This window comes from Triturus cristatus, chromosome 8 (genome assembly GCF_964204655.1).
Source record: "Triturus cristatus chromosome 8, aTriCri1.1, whole genome shotgun sequence".
Taxonomy (NCBI): Eukaryota; Metazoa; Chordata; class Amphibia; order Caudata; family Salamandridae; genus Triturus; species Triturus cristatus.
Window position 1 is genome coordinate 48,347,530 of NC_140591.1, and position 18,730 is coordinate 48,366,259.

The 18,730-nt window shown below is 43.2% G+C and overlaps 1 protein-coding gene across 2 annotated transcripts in view; it reads left to right on the plus strand.

Annotated features, from left to right (window-relative positions):
• Positions 1-13,046, plus strand: part of LOC146800023 (uncharacterized) — a 227,382-nt gene extending 214,336 nt beyond the window's left edge. For both annotated transcript variants that reach the window (XM_085620929.1, XM_085620928.1), the window contains exon 7: positions 10,484-13,046. In XM_085620929.1, coding sequence (XP_085477055.1) covers positions 10,484-11,505 — 1,022 coding nt within the window. In that variant the 3' untranslated portion in view covers positions 11,506-13,046. The remainder of the gene's footprint in view (positions 1-10,483) is intronic.
• Positions 13,047-18,730: the final 5,684 nt, after the last annotated feature.

The following is an 18,730-nucleotide window of genomic DNA, read 5'->3' on the forward strand; positions in this document are numbered from 1 at the left end:
TGCAACACCTTGTCAGAGGACACAACGTGCCTTTCCCTGTCACGGTACGTACGACACCCGTGCTGTTGGGTGTTGGTGAAGTGATAGCACGTGTGTCTTTTAAAGCATTATGCTAGTGCTGCATGCTTAACTCCATATTTTTCCAAGTGGAGTTTTTCAATATAAGCACAGGTCTTTAACTCCCTGGTTATTTGCCTGTAAACCCCTTTTGTATCCCTGCACTCATATAAGGCAGTGTAAACAAACACACCTGGAACTAACTAAGAGGACCGAGAGAGATTTGGTACATAGCAATGCGGTCATACTGATAAAAACGTGCTGCTATTCAGTGCCGATATACCCCCTGGTAGTGTGCACATGTGTCTTTTAAAGCATTATGCTAGCGTTGCATGCTTATAACTCCATATTTTTCCAAGCGGAGTTTTTCAATACAAGCACAGGACATGAACTCCCTGGTATTGTGCCCGTAAACCACTTTCGCATCTCGGCACTCATATAAGGCATTATAAACAAAGACAGCAGAAGCTCAGTAAGAGGCCCCGGGGGGAGGGGTGTGGTACATAACAATGCAGCCATAATGATAAGAGAAGTTGCCAACATTCAATGCCATTAAACAACACAGTGTGTAGCGTAGTATAGCTTCAGCATGGAACTCCTATTTACTTCATCAGAAGGATGACGTATCCATAAGACCTAGCGGGGCCCCCTCCACTGCCGTAATGTGGGAGGCGGGCCTGTGCTTACGATCCTCTGTTGTATATCTGGTTACTTCCCCAGACGCGTGTCAAATGGCGTGTTTCTTTCCTGACACTTTCCCCCTGGACTACAACGCAGTAGGGAGTTGTAGTCCAGTGTTCCTACGGTCGGAAAACGGCCATGGGCCATGCCTCAACTTACCTCATGGGCCAAGTGCATTGGACTTGTTAAGAATAATCTACCAAAGGTTGTTATTTATCTAGGGAAGCCCCCCTTAATATTTAAGCACCATGTGTTTGATATAACAGGCAATTGTCCATACATTTCAACTAAAACATCACAAGCATGCAAGATTGCAACACCTTCACAGAGGTCACAACTTGCCTTTCCCTGATACGATGGACACTCTGAAAACCAGGTTCACTGTTGGTTCTAATGCTGGAGATTATTGTTCAATATGAAAACACATGAAAGAGAGGTAGATGCAATGTATCGAGTTTCTCTTTGAGGCAGATATCCCCGCGATAACCTTATTATTGAGTGAGAGTGATCCGCTTGAGCGTCCGATGGTATCAGAGCGTAGCTGCAAGGGAAGCGGGTGACATGTTATCCCAAAAAAAAAACAAGCACGGTCCGCTTTCACTTTCGTCCATCGTGAAAGCTTTCTTGTCTTTATGGGGCCATGTGTTTTGAAACACATAGTCCCATAAAGATAAGAAAGCTTTCACGGCAGAAGGAAGGCAGACGAGCCCGTCCAAATGGGACGGCTCAGAAAGCCGAATGAAAACGTCACCAACACCTCTTTTCCAATGGCTGGCCACCGTTTAGCATAAACTGTGACGCCGGCCAATGGAAAAGAGGAACGGGGCTTAATGCCCTTTACAGGAAATACCCCAAATCATTAAATCTCGCCAGCGAGACTGCGCATGTGCGCAGCCCACGCCAGGCGAGATATAAAAAGTGGGGGTAACCATAAGAAGCAGATCCTATTCTCCTACAGACAGGCTTAGGCAGCAGTCTAGAGGTAAAAGGTGATGCAGTGTAGTTTTGAGAAAAGGGTTTTATTTTGGAACAGTGTAAATTCAAAACACAGTAGGCCTTTGATAGACTTTGGAAAGTGTTTAGCAGCATTGTCTAAAATATATTTGCTTGTAACAGGTGTTGCTGTAGATACAGATGCTCTTCATACGGCTGCCAGTTACTGTTAGGCCTGGATGTTTGTAACATGTATTTCTTAATAGACGTTTCGAGTCACAAGACTTGCTGTGATTCCTCCATTGGATCACAAAGAAGTTTCGAGTCACAAGACTTGCTGTGATTCCTCCCTTGAATCACAGAGCCAGGACAATGGCTTCACTTCAGATTCTTTTATTCCCCCATCAGATGTTGCTGTTCAAATGCCAGGTCCAGGAAGGATAGGTTCTTGGCCGGTTTCTTCTGGACCAGCCTTCAACTTCTGAACTTTTTTGCATCGAAAACAATTGCTGCTTATCCATCGCCCGATCAGACGATTTTCACCTGTGCATAAGAATCTTGGATGGAATCCTTGCATCGACGACTCTTCGATGTACTGCAATTGACACCCCCACCTACCGGAATCAACAGGACTTCAATACTTTCAAGTCGTATTCCAGAGAATGACTATATGGGGTGTTATGGAATGGACATCGTTCCAGTTTTGCTCTGGATGCATTGATGAGTACACCTGTTCAGACCATCACGGCGCATGCAACCTCTGTTGCTGGAGCACGACAAGGAGGCCTGACGAGCCTTTTGCTCTTTCGGGTCCGACTCTGCCAGTAGCCACCATTCGACCCTGAGAGCCTCCCTTGATTCCAAGCAAGCCTCCACCAAGTGATGTTCAACCACTCCACCTGTTAACAGAACCGAGGCGCCAAACATCAAGATTTGGAGCCAGGGTCAATGGCAAAAAACCCATTTAGACTGGCCTCGAGGCTGACAGAATCCTCAATGCCAAGATCCGACAACATAGAAGGATCTATCCAGCTGCTGCTCCTAGAGGTCCCTGAAAGGAGGCAAAAGAAAATGTTCAAACACCTTACATGGGGAAGAATCTTGCGTAGCCGTCTGCTTCCGAACTCGCACACCCTTTCACGTCCTCAAAAAGCAGCAGATGACCTTTGAGGAAGAAGATTCACACTTTCGGCCTCCTACACTTCCAAGGCCCAAAGGGTTGGGGACAAGCCTGCTACCTCTTCCCCTTCTCATAGGCTTTCCCCGTCATCACTGCTATTTCAGTGCCCCAACACAACACTTTCCACAGTCCCTCCTTCCTCTATCTACTATGATTCACACCCTGTTAGTCCTTATCACCCTAACGACCGGTACTTTGAGCCTTTAGTGCCCAGAGAAGGAAATGACCCATCGGAGGACCACAATGAGGATCTCCCAGATGAACCTGACCTCGACTGGTACCCCACCAAACCTCCCTACTGCATGACATCTCTACGTATCTGCATATGTAATTCAGAGGACAGCCCACAATTACAAGGTGAAGATGCATTCCTAGTGGAGATCCTTTCAAAGACATTGGCATTACCCCTTTGCGCGAGGGCATTTTGTAGTCTGCAAACAATTTCTGAGAGCCAGCTAAAACCAGGGTCTAACCCCAAAAGGTTGAAAACCAGCTCAAACCGGCTCCAGGTGATCTAGTGTATCCGTCAAGTGTATGGTCAAGCCCCACAGACTCAATGGTTGCAACTGACAAGTTGAAGTACACAAAAATGGTGGCTGGAATGCTTGAATTAATCTCTGCAACTGGTAAGTACTCGGGCCACATCCCAGTCCATCGTTAATTTGCACTTTATGCTATATCAGTTTGGACCCAGCCATAAACAAATCAGTCCTAATCCTGCTCCAGTAGGAACAGTCCAGACAGTGTTGGGTTGGTTGTGTTGTAGTTCTGGAAGGACCTGGCCCGGCAGTTCGGGCTAGACTGTTCCTATTAGAACAGGCTCAAGACTGATTTGCATATGGCTGGGTCCAAACAGAGGGGGCATTGTGTACAAAATAGCGATGGACTGAGATGCGACTCTGAGTAATTACAAGTGGCTGATATTAATTCAAGCATTCCACCCATCACTGTTTTTTATACTTCAATGTGATGCCCTATGTGTGTCGGGTATGCCCAGACATGGATCTCATGGTGACTGTGCCACTGGAACAAAGCTGCACCCGACTGATGAGCCCAATCAGGACAAAACTCCTCTTATGTTGCTTGTGGTCTGATTCATGGACGACCTTGCCTGGAAGCTTGAGCTGGACTGTTCCTATTGGAGCACAGTCAGGACTGATTTGCCTATAGCTGGGTCCAAAGTGAGATGCATGATGTACAAAATAACAATGGACAGGGACGCTGCCTCCAGTAATTACCAGAGGCTGACATTTATTCTAGCATTCTATCCATATAATTTTTGTAAACTTCTCCGACACGTGAGCGGTAGTGAGGGCTGACACATACTAGCTTTTCACAATTTCAGTAGACCTACTCTCTCAATGTGATGGGCATCAATGAGAGGAAATGCAAAACCTCATCAAGCACCTCCCTGAGGCACAGAGGAAGAAGGGAGAAAGGCTGCTTGCGAAGTGCAAAATAATTTCCACTGGGAACATCAGATGGGCCTTGAATGCGGCAGACCGCGCCTCTTGAGGCATTAACACCAGCATCATCAAGAACGCAGACATTGCCAAGTCCTTGGATGCTCTTCAGTCCTCCACACAAAGGTCAACATTTCATAAGTACTATGCGAGTGTCAAATCCAAGTTGCCTGCATCCACCCAGAGGCAGGATTACCAGCACCAGCCCTCACTCTAATCTAGTGTTAGAGGAGCTTTTGGAGGTCTAGACTTATCTGAAAGTAGCCCACTGTGCATATCCTTTTGAATGCATGCAAACTGCTTTGTTGACTCATTACATGTAAATTGATATCTTATTCTTCCTAGATCAGCCCCACTCCTACTGAGTCCTCCAACTGTCTCCTGATGAGTATTCAAATCATAAACTGTTTTGCTCAGTGTAGCAACTCCTACATACACAGCATTCAAGTACCACAAAAAGACTTGCTGTATCTCAGGACTATCAGATGGTGTAGGACACCCTGCAGCTGCTTGCGCCTTCCTGCTTCTTTCTCAACTCTTCTTATTCAGTGAGTTACTGACAGAAGGCTTGCACATTAGCACATACCGCTGAAGTAATTACTTATGTAGAATCTAGTGAGTGGGGGGAGGGTACCAACAATGATAACATCATCTCCATAAATCATCAGGTTGGAGGAATTCCCATCACAAAGTGTGAAAACAAAACTGTCCACATTGGATCAATGCTGCCACCAGGATGCAAGTTGGAAGAGGTTCCTGTTCTACATCTCCATTCAGATTGGTGTTTGAAAGACTTGGGTCTGTGAATGCCTGAATTCCTACACGTACCACCTACCAGCATCGGGGAAAACTAAAGGGAGAGAATGAACACCAATGGAGCAGTTTAAAGAAGTGCTCACTGCTTGGTGCTCCCCCGTGAAACTTGAAAGACAGTTAGACTATGTAAAATATATATTTTTTTTACTTACTTTGTCTCGAAGTGGAAGAGTCTTCCTGCGCAATGTGCGCATGTGCAAAGCTGGGCGAGAACTATTCCTCGCCCTCGAGGCACAAGCGAGGAGCGAGGCGGCGGGTGACATCAGCCTTGTGGGAGTGGCTGCATAAAGCGGCAAAGCATGGGTTTCAAATGGGGCGCTAATGAATTGGCCCAGGGCACGGTCAGTGGAGCGCCATTCAGGGTAATGGGAAGGGGCAGGGCTGGCTCACAGTGCACTGAGTGCAGGGGGTGGTGACAATTACAGCACTCCTTTCGCCTCCATAGATTAGGCTTCCTAATTGGGTAAGGCCGAGGCGACCGAGAGTGGCTATGCATTTAGTTTCAGTTTGGCAGGCAGCTCCTATTTCCGGTAGGGGACACAGTTGCTGGAAAAAGAAAGGGGCCTGCAGCCGTGGTCTCAAACGACACGGGTGCAGGTAAGCCTTTCCCCTTTTTTGAAGCCCAGGACTCGGCAGGTATCTGCTTCCCGCGCTGTATTTGGTGTGAGACGCCATTCTGCTCCGGAGTTTCGGTTACTGCCTGGAGACTTGTGGAATAAAGTTATTCAAGTATTTAGAGCGCTTCTACCACTAACAGGTGCCCTAGATGAACAGTGCAATATGTGGCTTAGAGTTTTTTTCTTTTCCTTATTCATTTTCCTTACGAAATTAATTTTGGCATCCCGCTTATTGCAGCGAAACTGATAGGATAGGACACCCTTATCACCCAGCTCGCAAGCGCCTAATGCAACACTCGATATATGCATGTAGATGTGTATGCCCAAAACCTAGATGGTAAACGAGGGATAACTGTAGTATACGCCATACAAGAGTGGGGTGACTCTGGATCGTGCACAAAGTGGTGTGAAGAGGAGGTGGTGTAATTTTCATTCTTATTAAGACCCAGGAGGCGATGGGGGGGACTCATGCTCCTAATCTATTGTTAAAACTTTCAATGTGCAACATTTAAAAGGCACCACATGGCAGCCGCAGGTCATTCATAAAAAGAGTTGCTTATTTTGGCCCTGGGGTTACAGGTTCGAATCCCGGCATCCGCGCAGCATCCTGTAATTCTCAGCAAATCATTTAACTTCTCTATGCTGGTAAAAAAAAGAATATGAACTTGTGTAACGTAATTGGTGCTCATGAAAAGCACTAATAAAATTCAGGTCCACTATATGAAACTGCGAGAAAAAGAATGGAGCCCAGCATCTGATAACATTTTATTGTAAACACGTTCCCTTACTGATTACAGACACAGGACCACGTGAAGTCCGCTGCTGCCACTGCCGCTCAAGACACCTCCTATTTGCTGGCCCTAGCACAGGGAATAAGTGCTTCAAAAATGTCCATGTTCAGAGGATCAAGACATTTGAATGCGCCTGCCAGTTCCAATTTCCCCCGTCCTCTTGATCCAGCAACCCACAATGTCAGAGCTTATAAAACAGAAACTACTCTCAATAGGTAAGCAGAGCTTCATCAGAGGAGTGAAAGGATTGAGGCATGAGGGGGTCTACCTAAGGGCAATGACCTGTGGGGGTCACGCCTTGAAAGAAAGGCTAGATTCGCCAGTCGAGTTAAAGCTCCTAATGGGAAGGTGGGAGGTTCAGCGCAGTCATTGTAGATAAAGGAGCAGGACGAGAGGGCCAGTAGCTTGCGAATGTGATGGCTGTACATCCTGTATTTTCAGAAACTTCAACCCTGTTTATTCTTGCAAAAGTGGGCCCTGGTTTGAATTCACTGCTTTCCTAGCACAGCTGAATGCCTCCTCCGTTCAAGGGACAGGAGGCATTTCCAGGCCACTTCCTACTGTTGTTCCCCTGGGACACTGTCCGCTCCTCCTCTCTGGATGCTCCTGCTGCAGGCCCTGCTCTGTGACCTTCTGTATTGCGGAGCCCATACAGACTGGTTGGATGAGAGGCAATATATAGACACAGGCAATTTAAATACACAAAGACACATTAATAAAAAGCATTAGCAAGTGAATGTTTTCTGGTCTTTTTATTCTCTGATGCGCTTCGTATGATACAATCAGCCAACGCGTTTCGCCCAAACATGGGGTTCTTTAGGGCAAAATGGTATAAAAATGAAGCGTATCCTCTGGCACGTATGTCAAAGATGATTAAAACGAATTCTAGGGCGCATAGATGAAGCTCATGGTAGAGCGAAGTTCAGCGCCTATGTTGAGTTAGGTGTTTCTATGAAACGGTATTAGCCACACCCAAAATCTGGAGCCGTGTCCCTAAGCAACGTCCTTCGGTCAGCACAATAGACATTGCACAGCCCATATCACAGATGCAGCACCACAATTTTGAAGTGAAAGGCAGACAGGTGCATTTATTTTGCATCCGTCTTCACTTGGCCGTGTCGATCTTCTTCCAGGTCGCAGTGTGAGCATCTGGGGGTGACTTTGGACCACAGATAGGCATCAGCAGACTCCAGATATCTTTGCAATTCAGGTAGGCTATCAGTTTTGCACACTTGTTAATTCAATATGCAGGATAATGTAGAATACTGTTAGCCACATCCAGGATGTGGATTCTGTACTTTTATTTTTGTCATTAATATTATACAGTGCATAGCTTGAACTGAGGGACACCACTTGTTTGCACGATTGAGAGCTCCGGAGCTGTGGTTGAAGGCACTGCCAGTTTCTCACAGTGTCTGCCAGTGGCTCAAAATAGTGTTCGGAATACATGGCCATCCAATCATTGGCCTCTCTGCAGAGCGCTTAGGGCAGTGGTCACGCATTTGAGTTGTAATTGTGATTATGTGCAAATGGGTGCGATGGGGCCTCCATCATGGGGGTACACAGTTTTCAAAATTATGACAAGGTGAAAATAAAAGAAAATGCAGTGGTTGTTCGCTACTGAAAACTGATCCCTCACTTTTACACCCTACCACTTTTAAATGTCACCAGCCACCCCTGGCACTGCCACCCGCTCAGGTCTCTGTGAAATCACTTGTTCATGTTTCAATTAATAGAGAAGAAATGTTCAGCTTAGTTATGGTATCAGGCAGCATCAAAGAAAAGTGAGAGGTGTATCCCGTGGTTGATAAGTACCTGGTGCAAATTATAAATATTCCCAACCTTGTTGGCAAGTTATTTTTTTTGTTTGGAATGCACTCAGTCACAGGAATCAAAGTAATCAACAGCATGGAGCTTCCGTTTGTGTGTTGCAAGCAGACATCAAACCCATTACTTGAATAGCAGTAGCATTATGTAGGATATTTTAGATCATCTCACACCCAAACTCCCACTAACCCAAAGATCATTAATACAGGATTTGAGTAAAGGCCCTACTCAAAGACAAAGTAAACCTGGCACTAGTTTTTCAGCCCTGCATCAGCCTCCCACAGCTCGAAGATCTTTAATATTTTAGATACTGTGACTACTATTTAATAGTGTTGTTCTCTCACAGCTATTTTTCACTGTTGGTAAGGAGCCAGAGAGTTGAAGTTATTGTTAGCATATTTTGATTTAACGTGTTACTCTTTTTTGTCTAATGATAATACTCTAATATTTTAAGCTTTTAAGAGTCTGTAAGGTGTCCTTTCAGCCTGTGACTGCATGTGGGTTTTGGCTTGCATGTTTTTAAGCACTGACTTCTCCATTGGCCTCTGCCCTTTCCCATCTTCATCCTAAAGCAATGTCTCAGATCATCTTGTGCATCCTTGTCATCAGGATCAACTTGTCTAACGCCAGAAAAACTTTAGCTGCTTTTTTTTCTCACGGTTCTGAGGGCCCTCCATAGGGATTTCCTCTGGGAGCAGCCTTTCTCCCTTCCATGATTCTTTTCAAATTTCCTTTTCAGAACTTTTTAGCTATTGGTCTAACATCTGTATTTAGTCTGTGTTGAAAGTGGTCAAGCACGGGAGGCTTCACTCCGAAACAACCCAACTTTGAGAAGACTGAATTCTGAGAGGGCGCGATCAGCCTGAGACTGTCCACAAGGATGCTGGTGTGATCCCATCTCAGCCAGCACATGACAGCCAGCTTTACTCAAACATCAACTCTCCTATACCATCGAAGAGCTGCTAGTGAGACCCCACCTCAGTCAGCACATAACAACCCTGACATTAATTGTGCTACAGGGCTGCGGTTAGCCCTATCACTCGCAAGGTATTGAAATCCTTGGCCCATATTTGAAGACAGGTTAGGTGTAAAACTGTAATCACTGCAGATCCCCGTTACCCACGGTAGGCTTCCCTGCTCAATGGCCCAATACATTTGGAGTGCTCTGTCTGCATGGAACCCAGTGCCCTGTTGCCACCCTGCTGGCTCCAGAGATGGGTCAGGTAGTTGCCAGGGGAGGGTACAAAGGCCTTGAATACATTTTGATAAATAAAAAGAATCGGTATCGTCAAGTGATTACACTTTGATAATTTGTGATCTGAAGAGCATGTGTATATACAAAACGGGATAATACGATCAATTAAGATAAAAAGGAAGCAGAAAATTCTTTAGCACACAATTCTGGCTTTTTAAGCATACTTTATTATCCATATATACCCATATCTTTTGACCTCCTAGCAAGATCTGGAAGTCATCACCAAGGAGATTGTTAAGTTAAAGACCAAGCACCGTGGCCTGAAAAATTCAAATTCCAAATAACATCAAAAATGTTTAAATATTCATGTAAAATCTTTCTGTTTTATAGGTGGTAAAGATTCTGGTTTTATTAATTCATTTGTTTATGATGATATAGACATCTTGTTTGATTAATTCATAGTTTTGAGATTATACAGCATTTTTATCATAAATATTTCAATGTCATTACCGCTAATACTTCTGTAAGCCACTCTTATACATACATGGGAGTATTTTACAGTGGCCTCTTTTTAATAATGATGCAGCTGGGGAAGGATTTTTTTAAAGATACAGAGTTGTTTTCTTGGAAAGTTGGGTGCATTGCAGACACTGCTTGATTGCTTTCCACTTACTGTGGTCCAACTTGATGACCCAACTCTCGCATACTGCGTGTTTCTATGATATAACTAATTACACTGAATGATTCTTGTCTGTCTCCAGATTTACCGTTAATTTCCCGTGATGACACATATTTTTTGGCTACTACCCAACATTTGTTTATCAAGGCAGAGCTTGACATTTTCTTTTCTGTTACAGTAATGCATTTCTTTCCTTAACAATCATTTCCCAAATACAGTTTTTCTTGTTCTCTTCATTCTGCAGCCAACCCATCAGAACACAGAAGCTTGAATGAAAAAGAGTCCCTCATTTGCTTACATGGAAAACATCAAAGTGTCCACAAGAGTGAGAGGCGCTTCATGAGCAGTGAGTGTGAGAAGATACTTAACCAGAAGGTGCTTCTTGTAGATCATCAAAGAATCGACGCAGTACAGAAACGTTTTCCCTGCACAGAGTGTGAAAAGAGCTTTACCAAAATATCAAGCCTTCTTGAGCATCAAAGGTTCCATACTGGAGAGAGGCCCTTTCACTGTACAGTGTGCGAGAAGAGCTTTACTCGAAAGCAACATCTTCTAAACCACCAAATGTTACATACAGGAACGAGACCCTTTCACTGCTCCATGTGCGAGAAGACATTTAATCGAAAAGAACATCTTCTGGTGCATCAAAGAACACACATGGGAGAGAGGCCTTATCACTGCACACTATGTGATAAAAGCTTTGCTGTGAAGCAAAATCTTTTAACTCACCAAAAAATCCATACAGGTGTCAGGCCATATCAATGCACTGAGTGTAAGAAGAGTTTTACTCAAAAGCAACATCTTTCAATTCACCATAGAGTCCATTCTGGGGTCAGGCCCTATCACTGTACCATGTGTGAGAAATGCTTTAATCACAAGTCAAATCTTCAAAAGCACCTCAACACTCATACTGGCAAAAGGCCCTATAAGTGCACTGAGTGTGACAAAAGCTTTACTCAAACATCAACTCTCCTATACCATCAAAGAACACACACAGGAGAGAAGCCGTTTCACTGCACACAGTGTGAAAAAAGATTTACTAGCAAGTCAAGTCTTCTGATGCATGAAAGAATCCACACAGGCGAGAAGCCCTTTCATTGCGCTGTGTGTATGAAGAGCTTTACTCAAAAGATAAACCTTCTAAATCACCAAACAATCCACACAGGGAAAAGGCCCTTTCACTGCACTGAATGTGAGAAGAGTTTCTGTCAAAAGTCAACTCTTCGAAAGCACCAATTAATACATAATAGAGCCGTACTGACATGAGTGAGACCATGTTGCTGCACTGATTATGAGGAGAGATTCAGTCACTTGTCACACTTTCTCCAGCACCTGAGTAGCTACAAGCTACATGTTGTGAGGCTTTTTCCAGACATTAAGCAAGACATTCCTGACACACCAGCTAGTCTACAAAGGAAAGAAAGGCAAAATACATATGTAGAAAGACAAAATACATATGTGCACAGTCGAAACCAGCATGGCCATAATTAGTAAGAGTCCCATGCTAAAAAATAGCCTGCCGCTTTCCCTTAAAATCTAGAAACCGGTTATTTTCCAACCTATGTCTAGTAGTTGTGCACAGTGATAGAGGAAGACCACAGGCATGTATTCTGTGACAACACCAGTGCCACAAAAGGATGTACACAAAATAAATGTTTCCTAAGTTTAAGTAATAATCAATAAAGCCATTATAGACCACTCCATAAAAGGTCGAAACATACAGTGGATTGATTGTGAAAACAACTTAATTAGTATTGTTCATTCAGGAATATCTGAAAACTACAATTGACATTAACCTGATTCATTATGCCCAGAATGAATCAATTAAAAATAACATATATGGGCACCACAAAACAAACCCTATTGTAATTCTAGTTATGAAGACCCTCGAGGAATATTTAGGAGAAATATCAATGTTTCTGAGTGTGTCATCATTATCTGCTGCAAAATAACATTTAATCTTTATAAGAGTCAAAGATCTCTTTCATTGTAAGCTTTCAAGTTGACGTAATGTTCTTGAAAACTTGTAATGAAATTACTTGTTCGAAGTTGCAAGTTTTGTCTGTCTTGAATTTCCAAACACTGCCTCCAATTATTGCTACCAATGGTACAATGTGGCCTGGATGGTGTTGAAACTGTTATTAATGGTCAAACTTTGCTTCTAACAAGGGGGTGGTGCGGTTGTGGAGCCGCCTCTAAAAAGTAAAGGCTCTAATGAATAACTAAAATTAAATAGAATGAACCAACCTGTTGCTGTGCCATAAGTGCTGCTCATGCAATATGAAATTTGGCAAATGGATTTTCTTCAAAGATCTATTGGTCACATTTGAAAAGTAGAGGAAGGTGTATTTTTGCATTTCCCTATTATAAAAACTCATTGTTTTGAAATTGCTGTGTTCCATTTTAAGATGTGGTCTAACCATTTTCGTTGCTCCATATCCCATTTCCCAGGTAGCAGGAATGCTGAAAAGTGAACCTGTTCTAGTTTGTCAAGTATGTAAAGCTATATGTAGTATGTCCCCCACCCAGGACCCTGTTTTTAATTTGCCCCTTATTTTTGCTACAAAAGAGACAGTTTTGAAACGTTATTGGTTTTTTTTCTTTTTACTGTATGCTCAAGGTCGGATCCAGTTATCCTGGTTTCTTAAATAGAAACCATTTGTTTGCTTTTACCTTATGTCATATTTTACAGGTGTCCTGTTATGCTAGTCTATACCAATTTAGGCAAGTTTTTTCCTGTGTGTTTTTAATGTTTTGATTGGTATGTTCGATGGTCTCTGGCTAAATAAACTTGACTTAATAACTTACTAAATAGTTATGAGCAATTAAAAAAGTGTATAGTGACCTGAAGACACAGTTCATAACTGTGAACGGCCCTTCAGTGATAATAAAATAAAACATATGTCAGGAGTAAGAATGCAACATGAAATAAGCCTGCAGATGGATATTCAAACACATTGCAGTAGATCGTGTTAAATAATGCAAGAATGGGAAAAATAAAAGCTACAGAAATAAAATGAATAAGAATAAATTATAATATATAAAGCAGGAGGAAAATGCAACATTAAAAGAACCTAAGGAGGGATGTACAAATGCATTGCAGGAGATCGTGTCAAATCCTGACAAGAATAGAAAAATAATAACTACAAAATGAAAAAGAAAGTCATTAACCTTATAGAAATTTAGTTCACTATAACAACTGTGACTGGATAGTAATTACAGATAGGTCTTTTATGGACCAATGACTGCTCGTAGGTGAGAGCACATGAGGATGAATAATGACCTCCATTATTGAATGCTGCGGCTGTCAGTGTTAATATTACCACCTTAATGTGCCAGGTTGTCCCCATCCTGAGTGTTTCATTCCCTACCTGCACTGAGGGTCAAGTATTCACCTGAATTGCCGCCCATGGATTTCTGAAACAGTTAAAGACCCAGCTTCTGTATCTGGGCCCCAACCCATGGTGTACTCAATGATTTTCTAATGCACCTGGCCAAAGGCCTTTTAGGCGTCTATTACTACCAACAGTTTGACCTTCTGCAACCTGTTGTCTGTAAGATATAGCAAGTTCTTTATATTGTCACTTCTACTAAGCTGCACAGTGTCTTCCACAGTCTATTCTACCTGCAAAAATGCATGTGAAGAGCTTAACATATATAGTGAATTTGGCCCGTATGAAGAGCATGTTATGTTTTATCTTTGCCAAGATTATTGCCTGCACTATTGAATTTGTAACACCTGATTATGCGGTGAAGATGTAGAAAAGTTTCAAGGAGAGTGTGATGAAATCATCTGGCGTCTGTGCACTCAGGAGTTTCAGTTTTTCTGTATTGTATTGGTATACCTGAGACAACTGCTTGTAATGGGCTTGTCAAGTTCTTGTCTCTGATCTTCCAGGAGAGTGTGCACTGAAACACACACTGGACCTTGCGTCTGTGATCACGATACACCACGTGCCCGGGATAAAAAGCTTCATATTAGGTACATTGCCCAAACTCTTTGACTGCTGATGTAAAATCCCTAAGGCTCCTTGAGCAGGCTGAGACTCCATTTTCTCTTATTTTTGGCTAATCATCATGTCTGCCTTTGACGTAGATGCAGTCTGTCCTTATCTTTCCAAGTACCTGTCAAAGTGTCAAGTCCTTTAGACAATGACATCCTTAAGACACCTGATACGACATCAGTCTGGGACAAGTGCCTTGTTCTCTCTAACTCAAAGTCAGGCCAAAATAATAACAAAAACTGTGTAGTCTGAATTGATGTATTTTTACCTTATTTGTTTATAAGAATGCATCTAAGACTAGCATATTTATAAACACATGTTAAGTCAGACATTCCTATGGTTATGTCAGACATTCCCCATATCAGATAAGTCACAGAATAAATAGGCCCGTGAAGTTGCCACTTTAGAGAGGGGAGGTCCTTCGCCCCAGATTATTTAGCAAGATCATGCCAGAAGATCTTTGCAGAGACTGCCATGCTGCCGTAGCATCCTGTTCCATGCGCAAGGCTGATACCGAGCCAAGTCCGAGAGAGAGAGAAGAGGAGCTGATGCAGGTTTTCCTTTCGAGGGAACTCTCTCTCCCGGCTTCTGCTGATTATAGCCTCTTGCTGTAAACAGGTATACAGCGTGTTGATTCTCTATAATTAACTCTAGATGCAAGCTACACTATTCCATGCTCTCAGAGTATAGTGCATATGTGAGGAAATGGGCCCTTAGTCATGCGGCCTGCACAAGTAATGGCTCCACATTCACCCTCCACCAGGAACCAAACACTCCATTGTAGCACTGGACTCTCACAGGGAAGCGAAGCAGAGCAGTCCAAACCCTGCTCAAGGGAGGTGGTGTGGTCCAGTAATCACCCTTCACTGGAATGCAAGAGTAACACTCAGTAAATTATTGTAAAGTCTGTGCTTTTCCTTTAGAAAATTAAAAGTACATTTATTACACACACACACTAATCAATACTGCGCATTACTTACAAATATACATAAGGCTGGTGGAAATACCTTTTGCAACATTACATTTGACCCCTTAAAGGGTCATGACCCCAAAATTCACACACCAGTTTCACGTATAATGCAGCACTTAACCTATATTGGGGTGTTAGTTTGCATTTGGTCAATTTTGTCCCTTTTCAAGATTGGGATCACATTTTCTAGTAATACTTCATTCCATCACTGATGTCAGTAACCATAATCCGTATGCACTTATTAATATTAGTCAAACATTGCAATCATGTGCCAACATTATCAGTTACAAGGCAAGACATCCCTGCATTATCAGTAATATAGCATGATATCCCTTTCTGCACTTATGAGTAATCGGGCATTGCAATAAGGTACTCACATCATCATTAATAAAACATTGCAGCCCGTGGAAATATGAATTGCAACCAGCACTTACAACTCTTTAAATAATGAATTGTACATTGCATCTTGGTATGAAGCATTGCTTGAGACCACAGTAAAGAATACCTTTCAATAAAGCCTAGTCAAACCATCATGAACAATTCTTTTAAATAAAGAAAAATGTGTTTGTGTATTATTGAATGATGATTAGGACACAACCTGTAGCCATAAACTTAGCCCATAGAGGACTTAACACTCCCAGCTGTAGAAGACGTGCTGCAGCCTGGGGAGTGCTTGAACTTTGAGAAAATCCAAGCTTGGTCCTTCTTTCAGAGACCTTGCAAATTTAGAGTCAGTACTTTGAAGACCCCGCCCACAAATTCTTTTATTCGTTGGTGGTGCTCCTGCCACCCTGGGGCCACCACATTTGTCAAAACTTTGGGGTTAGAATTAGCCCCAGATGGCATTATAGAGCACTACTTCCCAACTGATTGTGCATTTTAATTAGACGTCTCAGCTGCTTGTTTTTGATGCACCACGTGGCCTCTTTTCTTTCTAGGGGGTGCCTGGTCCCACTGGGCCACCCCGCATCCCTCTAGCCATTTGGGCAGACAAGGGAGCCCACTCCTGACTGCCCTGCTGGCTCTTCACACAGCCAGCAGCAGTCCCATGTGCGGTCGCAGGAGCTGGCAATTTTGATCTCTTCGTTAGTGGTGACTGCCCACTCCCCCCCATACACAGGCACAGGGAGTGGGGAAGGGCACTGGCACTCCCCGTCCTCCTAGGAGTCTTTGGGGGTCCGGCATTGGGATCCCGAGACCCTCCCTTTACTTCATGGAAGCACAATGGCGCTTCTGCCTTCCTCTTGGTGGTGGGGACCTGGCATTGGCATTGGGGGTTCTAGGGCCCCCTTTGATTAAATCTACCAAGGAGGTTGGGATCCCATGCCCCTCTTAGCTCTGGGGAGGGGCCCCACGCACACCCCTTCCTAGGAAAACAATTACAATTTACTCCTTGTGGTGACCCCCGGGCCCTGGCCCACCCCACACAGTTTTAATAGCCAGGCAGCAGAACTCCATGCACTTCATGATCATGCTGGGGGTTCAGAGGTCAAATTCTTCTGAAGATATCACATGCATGCTTTTGGGCTCATTTTGCTCCTGGCAGCAATCCCTAGCAACCTGGAGTACTTTCCTCTGGCCTCCCAGGTGGTGAACTTTACAGGGAGCTGGTTGCACTGGCTCCCTGCTCCAGGCTTGGAGCTGTTATTTCCCGTCTAGTGCTTCTCTCCTCCTTGGATCAGAAATCCAGCACTTCCCCCAAATAGTGGAAGGAAGAAAGAAACAGGGAGAAAGAGCAAAGACAAACTGGATTTCCCATATTTCGGGAATCCTGTTGTGATGGTTATAATTTACGGGACCACAATAGGATCAAAAAGCTGAAATAGTATCAGTATTCTGATAGCCGCTCTTCACATTCTTTTCAGGACACTGAAGATAAATGAGCAGAAAGATCAAACCGAATACCGAAGACAAAAAGAGTATACCACGAAAGGTGGAACGGGACAAGAGACTGAAGTCAGCGTAGCGAAGGAAGGGAAAGGGTTGGACTCTAAGACTCTAACTAAGAAGAAGAAAGTGGCAGGACTTTCTGAGAATCATGCCAATACAGCGACGGATACTCTTGCAAAACAAAACTTGGGCGAGAGTGCTTCTAGACATCGCAGCAGAAGTCATGATAGTGTACCATACTCTCCACGGGTTTCTAGTGGCAAGTCCAACGGATGATTTCATATGGGTTCAGACTCCAAATAAACAATTAAATGCTCCTGGTAGGGTTTATGATCAAGGATACAGATTGACGGGAATATACCGCGCAACATTAGAGCAGTTTTCTGGCCGCATTTATCTGAAGAGAATAACCTCATACTAGCTGACGATGACTATCCTCCAGTCTTTTTCAGTGAAGCACCCGGAGGAGAGGCAGTAATAAGACTATCCTTGTCTCCCATAGTACCTGAAATATCAAGGAAATTTACCCCAGTGAGTGGGCTGTTAACCAAGCGGGGGACTTTATTCCACGTGTTGATCTATGCAGTGAATCTCAAGTTCAGGCTCAATACCCTTGAAAGCCAGAAGCAAAGTACTATAGAAATTAAATATTAGATCCACTGCAATACTAAGGCATAATAGAGCCTTGTCTTTTACAAATGAACCCGCCCCTTTTTCCCATCTCCAAACTAGACATTCTATAGGATAGTTTTTGACTATAAGTTAAACACACACACAGGTTTAATGACAAACCCGGTATGGAAAAAATGCAAAACAACCTTGGACATCTCAAATTGTTATTTTAATTAAAACAAAGTGCCTTAAAGCGACTATCTAACTGCCTTTAGTTTCGACAGGGTGCAGACTGTCTATGGGGTATAAGAACAGCCATGACATATTTTCAGCACGCAACAAGGATATCTTACAACCAGATCTAGAGGTGTTAACATACATTGATGATATCTGTCTCACTGATGATGATCTCGATGTATACCTAACTAGAGTGGACAGGATTGTTACAATATTAACATCAAATGGTTAAAAGATTAACTTTAAAAAGTCTAAAATCACCTACTTTTAGTAGACCCTACTTGGAAACGAGTTATCCAGTGAGGGCAAGAGTTTGTCTTCTGATTTCCTTCAGAAGCATGCTACCTTGCAGCCTGCTGACACACTGAAGAAGTTATAATCCTTCAAACAAATGTTAATTCCCTGAGCAAGGTTCAGAAGTATATGTCTCTATATTAAATGATAGAAATTTTCAAGCACAAGTACATATAAGATAATAATGTCCGGTCTTCATCCACAATCTTTATTTTCAGATTCTGTCAGGTTCTTTAACAATTGCTTGCAATTGTAAGCTAACAGCGTTGGGTGGTGGCTGTTTTTCCCAATTTGATAATTTGGTTGTGGACTTATCTAACCACTAAATCTTGCGCAGTTTAGACCTCACTACCCGTTAGTAAGTAAAGTTATAATCCTTGTTTAGATTCCTTAACTTTGGATCAACTTACTTGCCATGCTATGCTAAGCGAGTGAAGCCTTTGTATGGCTTGATTTCTCCCAAATTTTCAGCAAAACTGTGGAT